The sequence below is a fragment of the Musca autumnalis genome, unplaced genomic scaffold (genome assembly GCF_047663935.1).
Source record: "Musca autumnalis isolate F117 unplaced genomic scaffold, ASM4766393v1 scaffold_5, whole genome shotgun sequence".
Classification (NCBI taxonomy): Eukaryota; Metazoa; Arthropoda; class Insecta; order Diptera; family Muscidae; genus Musca; species Musca autumnalis.
Window position 1 is genome coordinate 209544985 of NW_027412088.1, and position 12268 is coordinate 209557252.

Consider the following 12268-nt stretch of genomic DNA (forward strand, 5'->3'; position numbering starts at 1 on the left):
CCCACCTCTCTCTACATCTACCATTGTAAAATCAAACAAGTAAAATAACGTTAACTTCGGCCGGGCCGACACCATAAAATATTCTGAATTCAAATGGAAACTTTGGTTTCCTGTCCACAATTTTAGGTGGAGAAGTTTTTGGACCACCCAAATGCACAAATTAGGTCAGAAAATGTATCTAAAAATGTCTTCAATCGGGCGGTGGCTTTATATGGGAACTATATCAATGTGTGAACCTATGCTGACATTTTTTGGCCGAGAAGTTCTGTGACCACTGGAAAATATCAAATGTCGGTGAAAAAATGTAGCTAAAATTCAAAATACCGAAAATCGGTAATGTCGACAATTTTTGGTAAGGAGAAGTTTCGTGATTTTCGTGAAATTACAGGTAGTTCGGTCAAAAAATTTAGCTAAAATTCCTAAAATTCTGAAAATCGGGAGGTACCGTTCGTTATATGGACCTATATTGAACATTTTTAGTGGAGAATTGTTGCGACCTCTGGGAACCTCACATGTCAAATTAGAGCTAGTTTGATTAAAAAAGTTTGGCAAAAACACTCAAAATACCGAAAATCTGGAGCTACAGTTATATTGGGGAAACCAAAACGTCGGACGATATACCTGCCTATGGAAAAAATACACTAGGCCAGGGACGTACGCAGGGGGGGGGGGGGGGGCACGGGGGGCCCGGGCCCCCCCCCGAAATGGTTTGGTCGAACAAAATTTTTTAAGCTATTGTAACTAGTTATTATATTTTTTTCTCATAAAAATGTTTGTATATTTGAAGATTTCAAATTAAAACTTATATTTTCTTAAGTTTCTGAACAGAAAATGTACATCATTAACAAGTTTTGTAAGAAAATATTTTAAAAATTTTTGTTTGTAAGCTGTTTTTGAGAGAAACTTCCAATGAAATCTGAATTACTTCTTCATGTCGTATCATACCACTATCAAATGCTAACTCCTTAATGAATATACCCCATGTCTATTATTTATTCGAACTGTATAGAGCTCTCGAGGCTTAAAACTCATCCGGTTATTACAAAAATAACGAGTTCAGTATTGTGGGAATGGAAATATATAAAAAAAAAACTATTGAATAAAATGTATGAAGGGTCGCTCCTTCGTGGACTACATATTGAAAGCCAATTAGAAATTTGTTTTACTGCCATCGCCAAAATTTTGTTATTCTGTTTTAGACAAATTTGCTGCTAAACAGTATGAGAAAATAATGAAGACAAATGAATTTTTGTGCGTCACTTGGTTTTTACTTATCATCACCGAAGTATAATTGTAACCTCAGACTTTAGATTACGAGATTATATACACTAGGATTGTATCGTATAGATTTCATCAAAATAATGATTTAAGACTTCAAATATGTTTGGACGGTATTCTTTTCAGCCAAGATGAAAGTACTTACCACCGTCCGTCCGTCTGTATCTCTGTTTGTCTGGCAGGTTGGAACTCATGATAACTCTCGGTCCATGTTATGGATCTCGTAATGTTTTGTCCAAATTAGATTTAAGTCATATCGGTACCTCCGCCATAAAAATTCAAAAATGTTCATTAAAATGGTCGAAGGAACTAACCGATTCGGTCTAAAATCGAACCTAATATGGTTCGCAAGATTACTTCCAAAAGTACATGAAGGTCCAAGAGAATATGTTTGGACAACATCTTCAGGTCTCTTATACAAGTCTAACATAACTGCAGTTTAAAGACTGTTCGATGATTCTTTGGACATTTTGTAGTCTTGTTTACAGCGATATCCTACTTTTTGTGGACAAGTTTATGCTTCCTGACAAAGCTCTAAATACTACGGTGGCCAACTAAAAAGCTTATGGGCGCGGTAACTATATAGAACTAAGTCCATCAAAGTGTTTGTCATCGAGTCCAAAAACTTCTAATCGTACAATTAAGAAAACAAATTATAACGCTTCTTTTGTAACATAATATTAAAAGTAAAAACCAGTAAGGAAAGGATCAAAGTCGGGCGGGGCCGACTATATGATACCCTACACCACTGTGAATATGTAAAATATAAATCGGAGCTATATCCAGATCTAAACCGATTTTGATATAATTTGGCACATTTATTTCCAGACCGAAGTCAGTCACACATTCCAAATATCATTGAAATCCGACTTATATAGCGTGTTTGGAGCAGCAAATACGTGAAATCGGCCGAAAATATATATGGGAGCTATATCCAAATCTGAACCGATTTCTATATAATTTGGCACACTTATTTCTATACCAAATTCAGTCAAACATTCCAAATTTCATTAAAATCGGACGTATATAGCGTGATTGGTACATCGCATACGTGAAATCGGGCGAACATATATATGGGAGCTATATCCAAATCTGAACCGATTTCGATATAATTTGGCACATTTATTTTTAGACCAAATTCAGTCACACATTCCAAATTTCATCGAAATCGGACATATATAGCGTGTGTGTTACAGAAAATACGTGAAATCGGCCGAAAATATATATGGGGGCTATACCAAAACTTGGACCGATATAGCCCATCTTCGAACTTGATCTTCTGACGGCTAAAAAAATGGTATTCCTTAATTTTCAGCGAAATCGGTCAACAAATGCGACCTGTATGTTGCGAACGGACGGACGGACGGACATGCATAAATCGACTCATAAAGTGATTCTATGTATATCCCTAGAAGGAACTATGGGTCTATCTCGCTTCCTTTTGTATGTTACATACAAATGCACTAACACATAATACCCCTTACCACATAGTGGTGTAGGGTATAATAATCCTGGTATCAGAATCTATCTCTTTCGGTAAATAACACTGTGCAACATTTTTAAGGTAATCTTGTGCAAATAATTTGAAGTGAGGATTTTTTGAAAGTACAGACCCAAAGTACAAAAGCCCTAGTTCCGTTTTGTTGAGTCAGATACAGCTTGGATTTTATGGCCCCATCTAAACATTGTTAAATATCGACTTTTTAAACAACTCGGGGCTATATCTCTGAAACCAATGCAAATCTTCTTCTGACCTTTGCAGCAAATTTGTAGATAAGGGCCAAAATAAAATATTTGGAGAAATTAAAAAAAAAAAAAATAAATTTTATAATATATCTAAAAATTCCATAATTTGTATACATTTCGCACCATATCTCCAAAACTGTTAAATTTTTCTTAATGTTTTCATTTGGAAACATATCAACGACAACGACAGCCGATATTCTTAAAAATTAGGCTAAGATCATCGAAATAGTGAAAATTTTGCTATAGCAAAGACAACGGCAATTCTTTGTGGTTGTAAAATTCTTCGATAAACCATAACGTGGACCTGTATGATTAAAAACTTCAATATACTTCAATAAATTTTACATGGCGACATTACCGAACGTGGCCCGATATTGTCTATTTTCAATTCTAAATATCCTACTCTGTAAATATTTAAAATTGTATCCTTAGTCCCAATTTACATTAAACGATTTTTCTTGCGGCAATTTTTCTCGTTCTCTTTTAAACTTGCCTCTTGCGTTTATACAGGCAATTCTGTTTCTGCAAGTTTTGTTTTCAAAACAATGAAAATAATGTCAAAAACGAAAAATATAAAAGGAATTGCCTGAAAATACCCCTTACGTGTCTCTCCTACAAACTGAGACTTGCCGCAAGTAAACTCGCCTAATGTAAATTGGGACTAAATATTATGAATTCTTTCTATTGAATTTATATACTTTGTACCATTATTTCATATAAAATAGAATATAGAATAAAATACGTGCCAAAATTTCCAGTCCATCGGACAAACATTTACCGAGATATGAGCTTTTGAAGGGAAACATTTATTGTGTTTTTTATGTAGCATAGAAACTAAAAACGTCTTTTCCTCGAAGTGTCACTTTATATGTTTTTGTGGGACTATTGTACACATAAATCATGTGCTTAACCGAGAGAGTCTTAAAAAAAAAACTGCTGAAGGAGTCAGAAAAAATATCAATTTTGTACAGTGTTTTGTTTTTGTTAAAATCGAAATTTTGATTTTAACTGTTCAAAATTTTTAAAAATTGATTTTTTTAATTCCTTTTCGATAATGGACAAGATTATTAGGTTCGTAATGATCCCACAAAAATATATGCTGATCGGTTTATTCTTTTTCAAACTACAGTGGGTACCACAAACTGCTTTAGTAAAAACAGTGTTTTTTAAGCGGGAATTTGAATGTAAGGTTTTTCAAAAAAAAAAAAAAAAAAAAAATAGAAGGTAACTTAAGGTTCAATAGATTTTTTTATAAAAAATGCATGAAAATGGTTTTTCTCATGCTTATAAGTGGCCATAACCCCTTAAAATAGCTTTACGTAAGGCTACACAACATTTGAATTTTTCGTGATTTTTGGTCAAGTTGTGCCCCCCCCGAAATGAAATCCTGCGTACGTCCCTGCACTAGGCTGCAAAAATATAGCGTTCTAGCTCAATTAATGTGGACACTAGAGTGATTACAACATTCGGTCATGGCTATATCTACTCAGAATTTTATCCTGATGAGGAATATACGTACTTTATAGGGTCGCAAATGATTATTTCAATGCGTTACAAACAAAAGAATATATTTAATATACCCTCCATATTATGGTGGATGGTATAAAAATGAAGTAACCTAGAAATACCAAAGGTATTTCCCTTCTCCATGAACTCCAGCAAAACCGTATTGGTACATCAGAACCACTAAATAAGGTCAGTTGTATGTTATTTTTGTTAAATTCTCTCAATTCTTCTCTTGAGCGAAAATATCTTTGAAAAGTTGACACCGCATTTTATTAAAAAAAAATCCTCTTCCACACTTCCACACAAAAAAGCTACCTTGGGTATATACTGCTACGTACATATTAGTAATTTGAATGTTGCCTTTTAGATCATTCAAAACTGTGAACATGAAAGTCGCGGCATTCAAGAAGAGTCAGGCAATTGGACTGGTCTTTTGGGACGCCTCAATGAAAAGTCGTGTGATTTTATTATGGGTGGTTTTTATCCTGACAATGAAATAATAACCAACTTTTGGGTTTCCGATACATACTTAGAGGATTCTTATACATGGTATGTTAAGTTGGCTGATCCACGACCCGCCTGGATGGCTCTCTATTCAATATTTCAAGATTTGACATGGGCGGCATTCATTGTCATGTTGTTAATTACCTGGTTGACGTGGTTTGTGTTGGTGTATTTTTTACCCGAACCACCGGAATCAAGGGAATGGTCTCTGACGGGAATCAACAGTATGGCAGTGTCGATTTGTGTTTCGGTCAACGAAAGACCATTGTGTGTGGCTTCCAGATTTTTCTTTATATCCTTGGCATTGTATGGACTGAATGTTACATCGACCTATACTTCGAAATTAATATCGGTATTCTCCAATCCTGGTTATTTGCATCAAATTGACACGCTCGCAGAAGTGGTGGAAGCTGGTATACCATTTGGTAGGTGAAATTTGTGAGTAGAAAAAAAAAAACTAAAAAATTATAACTCCTCTCTCCTCAGGAGGCAATGAAGAAAATCGTGATTGGTTTGACAATGATGAGGATTACTGGGTCTTTGATAAATACAATGATTCGGCTGATTTTGAACCTCTTTCTATAAACCTTATATCTGTTGAGCGGGGGGAACGTGTAATCTTAAGTCGAAGAATGTACATTATGCAAAGTGCCTTGGCTGACAATATCTTCGCATTTAAATACAATGTCTTCTCCAGTCCCATGCAAATGATAATGAAGGCAGGATTTCCCTTTCTCTACGATTTCAATATGATGATACGCTATATGCGTGATTTTGGGTTCTTGAATAAAATTCATCGAGATTTTGTCTACAACAATACATATTTGAATCGTATCGATAAAATGAGACCGGATTTTAAAGGTATTTATGGGGGTGTGCTCAGCATTTGTACTTTGGCTAAAATCTTATCTTATTTTTACAGAAAAGGTGATTGTCTTAAGGATGGACCATTTACAGGGAGCATTTTCCATTTTAACTGTTGGTATTTTTGTAAGTATTGGCCTGTTTTTGGGGGAGCTGTTGGCATTCTATATTTGTGTACCTTGGTGGACAAAATCACCGCCGAAGAAACGTCAAAGAAAGCGCGCGAATGGAAGAAAACGAAAACGTAACAAATCAAAGGAGGAAATCGTTATATATTGGAATGAAATATATGCACAAAAGGATGTGCGTTTAACTCCGCTCAAGAGAAGAATTGTAAAAAAACAAATGAAGGAATAAAAGGAGAACAATGTGATAACCTCAATATTATAATTTAATATTCTAAATAAAACGTTTATATTGAAAATTTATTCTTGAAAATGACAATTGAGAACAAAAGCAAAACACTTTTTTTCAGGATCATCCTAAAGGGGATAATGGACGACACACTGTGTTGCCGCAGTGGACAAAAATCGAAAAATGTGTTGTTATTTATATATGTTTAAGTTTTTTTTTCTTACAGTAAACACATCAGATACGACGAATCTGAAAGAATTTTGTAGATATGTGCATCCATAACGAAGTTATAGCTCTTTAAATATGAGAAATATTTCCCAGGTAATCTAAAGAGATAATCATGTGAAAGTTAGACGACCACTAAAATAATTATTTCTGAAAATTTTGTTGTTAATATTAAAAGTTTTGGATGGGGATTTGGTGGGTGGTGGGCTATAAATATAAAATTTTATTACAATAAGTTGACATCAACTGGACATGGGCAAAGTACCCTTATCAATAATTAAAAATTTAAATTTGATAAAAACTATAAATGCTTAATATTTCGAAGAGTATATCTTTTGATTGCCACCTGTTGCCACCTTGGCTCTTGTTGTTATTGTTGTAGCAACGCATATATGTTCGTTCGTGTATTATTTCAGTTATCAAGTTCCTCTGTATCCAGACTCAAGAATTCTGCAACCTGGACTGGTTGTGTCCATAAAGAATGAGGAGACAGGTGAGTGGGGTTAGCTGGGCAGTTGATTAAATGCAGAGTATCGTGTGGTCCCAGTCCACATGCTGGGCATATGTTGGGTATCGTGGCGTCAAGTCTAGCCCAATTGAGGCGGCTGCATCGTCCGGATCTTAACTGAGCTAAAACCACTCGCGTTTGCCTTGGCAGCTGGCGTTCTTCTGCTGCAATGGATGGGGGATGGTTTCCAAGTACGGCATTCACACTGTATCTTCGTACTGCTTGCGCAACCATGTTGGTGTGAATGCGATTCAAGCCTGCCTGATAGGCACGTTGATCTAGCGGTTCTCTTTTATACCTTTGGACCTCTCTCTCTAGATCATGAAGGTCTCTCCTGACGTGCCTGGGTGGGGGAGCATGTCCATTAAATCGTGACAGGGGTGCTCACTGCGGTAACACCCAAGCAGGTACTGCATCGACAACATCTTATTGTGCTGACGCACCGGTAAAACCTTGGCCTCCTCATGAAGACGGTCCACTGGTGTCATGAGGAGGCACCCTTTTACAGTCCTCAGGGCGGCATTCTGGCAGGTTTGAATCTTCTTCCACTGCGATGCGCTAACCTTTGCAGACCACGCTGACGCCGCATAGCTTACCACAGACCGGCCTATTGCATTGTAGGTGGTCAACAAGGTTTCTTTATCAGCACCCCAAGTGCTGCCGGCCAGCGACTTGAGAACCTTGTTCCTACTTCTGATCTTATTGCAAATAGCTGTGTCATTCGCGGACGACTTCAACATGCTATCGAACGTTACACCCAGTATTTTAGGGTAGTTAGTGATCGGAATCAGTGCACCATCGACCAATATGTTCAGTAGGAGCCTCATCTCAGCCGTCCATGTGGTGAACAGCGTGGCTGTGGATTTAGCGGCGGATATTTTCATATTCCTCAGATGGAAGAACTGCACTAGGTCAGCTATATAGACATTTAACCTATCACATATGTCATCGACGATAGGACCCGACGCCAAGATCGTACAATCATCCGCATACATCACGATCTCTACGCCGTCTGGAGGGTGTGGAATTTCAGAAAGGTAGAGGTTAAACAGTTCCGGAGATATCACCCCTCCTTGGGGAACTCCCTGTTTCACTCTACGGGTTTTGGACTTCTTGTTTCTGAATTCTACAAACGACTGGCGTCCACACATATAGTTGATTACACAACGTTTCAAACATGGCTGGAGATTAGTTTTCTAAATATCCTCGAACAGCTTGGCATGGTTGACGGTATCGAAGGCCTTCGATAGGTCAAGAGCCACCATGACTGTTCGGTTGCACGGCCTTTTCTGGTTCAGTCCTCTACTGATATGTGTGGATATGGCGTCTAATGCTGTTGTAGTACTATGCATTTTCCGAAATCCATGTTGATGTTGGGCAACTGGAAAACACCTTCTCATCGTGGGGAGGAGTAGCGCCTCTAGGATGTTTGCTACTGGCGACAGGAGTGAAATCGGCCTGGCCTCTGCTGGCATCCTTGCCAGGCTTCAGTAGCGGGACCACCCTGCCAACTTTCCAGGCATCCGGTACAACATGGGTGGCTAACGATAGGTTGAGAACACTTGTTAAATACTCAACTCCAGGTTCATCCAGCTGCTTAAGCATTACCATCGATATTCGTTGCGGGCCCAACGCTTTGGATGATTTAGCGTTTCGGATGGCATCTGCAACATCGCACGTCGTAAATTGTGGTGGTACCTCCTCGGCTGGAAGAGCTCTCCTTATACGGCGTACCACACTTCTTTTCGCCCTTGGCTCTTGATTTTCGTTAATTGTATATCTATTCCGAAGCGAAATGTGTAAAAACATTCTGCTGATCCCTGCAACCTTCTGAGGTATAGCGGTTCAGATTTTATATAGCCCCCATATTAGGGTGGGGCGATTTGTGTGAAAGGAAAAAAACCTTAATGAGCCCTTCGCGTTTCTGATTCCTGGGATTGAACTGAGCAAAAAAGTCCACTGGACCATATATCTACCGCGAAAATCGAGCCTCCCGATTTTGACTTTAAGTTTTTTATTGACGTTTTTCGGATATTTTGGCATATAACAGCTTAACCATTGAGATTTTCGATCCAACACAAAGACAAAAATTGTAGCCAAGACAGTAATTGAAAACTCTCTAATACATCGCAAAAGCATTGGAACGCTCCTTCAGGCAGTTTTGGCCTTAAGAATGTGCAAACTTTTCGGAAAATGTCGATAAATGACATTGTGCTACAAAATTTGACCAGAAAATTAGTCTAGCGTTCTGATGCAAAATTCTATCGTGTTGGGATCCATGGACAACGAAAATGCCTTTATTTCGATTGGGTAACTCCGTTTTATATTTTTATAACACTAAAAGTACTGAAAATCTGGGTTTCTTACATTTTCAAATTTAAACGGACATATCTTCTTATTTTCACAACAGATTTCTAGTGATCCTTCTTCCTTTTAAAGGGATGAATAATAATATCTTTAGAACAAGTTATTATTTGTTTTAATCGGTTAACAAATGGCTAAGTTATAGTGGTTTAAATCTGAAAACCCCCTCAAAAAAACTATAACTGAATTTCTCATAATTTTGAAAATAATTATTGAACAAAATAAAAAACATTATAGTTTTGAAAATTATGAGAAATTCAGTTTCAGTTTAGTTCAGTCCGTTTAAATTCGAAAATGTAAGAAACCCAGATTTGCACTACTTTTACCGTTATAAAAAAATAAAACGAAGTGACCCCAACGAACTAAAGGCATTGTCGTTGTCCATGGATCCCAACACGATATAATTTTGCATCAGAACACTTGAATATTTTTCTGGTCAACTTTTGTAGCACAGTGTCATTTATCGACATTTTTCTGAAAGTTTGCACATTCTCAAGGCCAAAACTGCCTGAAGGAGCTTTCCAATGCTTTCGCGATGTATTAGAGAGTTTTCAATTAATGTCTTGGCTACAATTTTTGTCTTTGTGTTGGATCGAAAATCTCAATGGTTAAGCTGTTATATGCCAAAATATGCGAAAAACGTCAATAAAAAACTTAAAGTCAAAATCGGGAGGCTCGATTTTCGCGGTAGATATATGGTCCAGTGGACTTTTTTGCTCAGTTCAATCCCAGGAATCAGAAACGCGAAGGGCTCATTAAGGTTTTCAAATCGCCCCGGCCTACCCCCATATATATATCTTTTCCCGATTTTGCTACAACTCGTTCAATTTTGATCGAATAGCCTTCAAATTTAGTATGTGTTATTTTCTTAGCCCCTTGAGTAGCTACACCGGTTTATACAGAAATCGGTTCAGATTTGGATATAGCCCCCATATATATCTTTCCCCGATTTTCTATAACTTGGTCAATTTTAATCGAATAGCCCTCAAATTTAGTATGCGATATTTTTTTAGGCTCCTGTGTAGTTTCACCGATTTTCGCAAAAATCCCGATGTCACTCAATTACGAATAATTACGTCACATTTTCCTAATTTAATCAATATCTAACATACATTGCGTGTGTAGTGCATCGAATACATAAAATCGGGGCGAAAAAATATATGAGAGCTTTATCCAAATCGAAACCGATTTTTATCAAAATCGGTGAAACTGAAAGAGGCCCTAAGAAAACCACCCATGTTAAATTTGAAGGCTATTTTTCAAAAATTGAGCGATTTACAGCAAAATCGGTGAAATACATATATGGAGGCTATATCCATATCTGTACCGATTTTTGCGAAATCAAAATCGGTAAAACTGAACAGAAGCCTGAGGAAACATTTAGGCTATTCATCAAAAATTGAGCGATTTATAGCAAAATCGGGGAAATATATATGGGAGCTATATCCAAATCTGAACCGATTTCTATTCAGGGGCCTAAGAAAATAACACATATTAAATTCGATCAAAATCGAACGGGTTGTAGCAAAAGCGGGATAAGATATACATACATCCATATATGGGGGCTATGTCCAAATCTAAACCGATATGGACCAAAGTTGATATTTTTCATACCTGTGGCCTCATACATAAGTACTTGTGCAAAAATTCATCAACCTAGGTCAACGCCTTCTATTTTTGTCCACTTTTGTATGGAAGCGGCAACACTGTGCGACGCCATTTTCTACTTTTAGTTTAACAACATGGCCCTTCTGTGATCTTTGTGGGAAATAGTTTTTTAAATATGTAGTAAAATGTAGCCTCGCAGAATTATAATTACCACCGCCAAAAATTGTTATGTTTTTGTCAGAAATTAAGCCCCTTAGTTTGTGATGGCACTCAATTGTATATATTTCGGTTTTATTTCAAACTATAAAATTTTGAAATCCAAAAGCTTATATCTTCGACTTAGACGCGATGTAGGAAGCATTTGCACTCCTCCGAATTTGACTATAATCTCCGCTTTCTACCGACTTGTTCATGTAATGAAGTGTCGCTAAATTGCTTTACCAACAAATTCATTTATCCGTCATTACCGAAGAGGAAAAAATGCTTGTCCCAATGGTCATATGTTTTCTATTTTGGTCTTCCACTTTCCACATGCACGTACATATATTTATTTATGTACATAGCCTAGAGGAGGTGGAATAGCGCGCGCGACCACTTTGGTTTGGCTCATAAAACTCAAATCACTCACTGGATGTAAACAATTCCGAGAAACGTGATATTTCATAGTGCTACCACAGAGTGTGTTGTTCTTACAAGGAAAGTACATTTTCGACAACAACAAGAACAACAAGAGAATTACAAGGAAGAAAGGGAGAAGAGTCGTAAAATTGCGACATTGCATTACATTAACGGGAGGGGAAATAACGACTGGCTGCATGGTGGACATCATGTAAAACACTTTAAAATCACAAAAAATACTTTATAGCAAGAAGGGCAAGAAAAAAACACCAACTCCCTGCTTGAGTGTGTGAATCTTTGAAAGAAAAAGTAAAATCTTGTGCCAAATATTAAATTGCCATTTTTGTGGAAGTTGAGCAACTCATGTGAAAATTTGTATTGTTATTGTCCGCTGGTTCGCCTTCCTTCTCCAGCACCAATAATATTGCCAACTACTACAAAATTGTGTGGCTATGTAAACAAATCGTAAATTTCAATTTTACGACTTAATTCGGTATTTTGTACGAGAACAGCATATTTAAAACGATCTTACGATTCCGATTTACAGTAAGTGGTTCGCGGGTATTGTATATTTTTATATTTCATAGTGGTGGAGCAAAACACAAACAATAACAAAACAAACAAAAAAACGTATTTGGTGTTGATAAGAGACCGATATTTTTGAGTACTAAATGTGATTGCAGTTTATAATGA

General features: G+C 37.0%; 2 protein-coding genes across 8 annotated transcripts in view; one reads left to right on the plus strand and one right to left on the minus strand.

The window, feature by feature from the left end:
- Positions 1–6288, plus strand: part of Ir60a (Ionotropic receptor 60a) — a 32682-nt gene extending 26394 nt beyond the window's left edge. The window contains exons 3-5 of the mRNA XM_073991790.1: positions 4898–5459; positions 5521–5895; positions 5957–6288. Of these exons, the coding sequence (XP_073847891.1) occupies positions 4898–5459; positions 5521–5895; positions 5957–6255 (1236 nt within the window). The 3' untranslated portion in view covers positions 6256–6288. The remainder of the gene's footprint in view (positions 1–4897; positions 5460–5520; positions 5896–5956) is intronic.
- nord (neuron derived neurotrophic factor nord) overlaps positions 1–12268 on the minus strand; it is a 74009-nt gene that overhangs the window by 20458 nt on the left and 41283 nt on the right. The window lies entirely within an intron of this gene.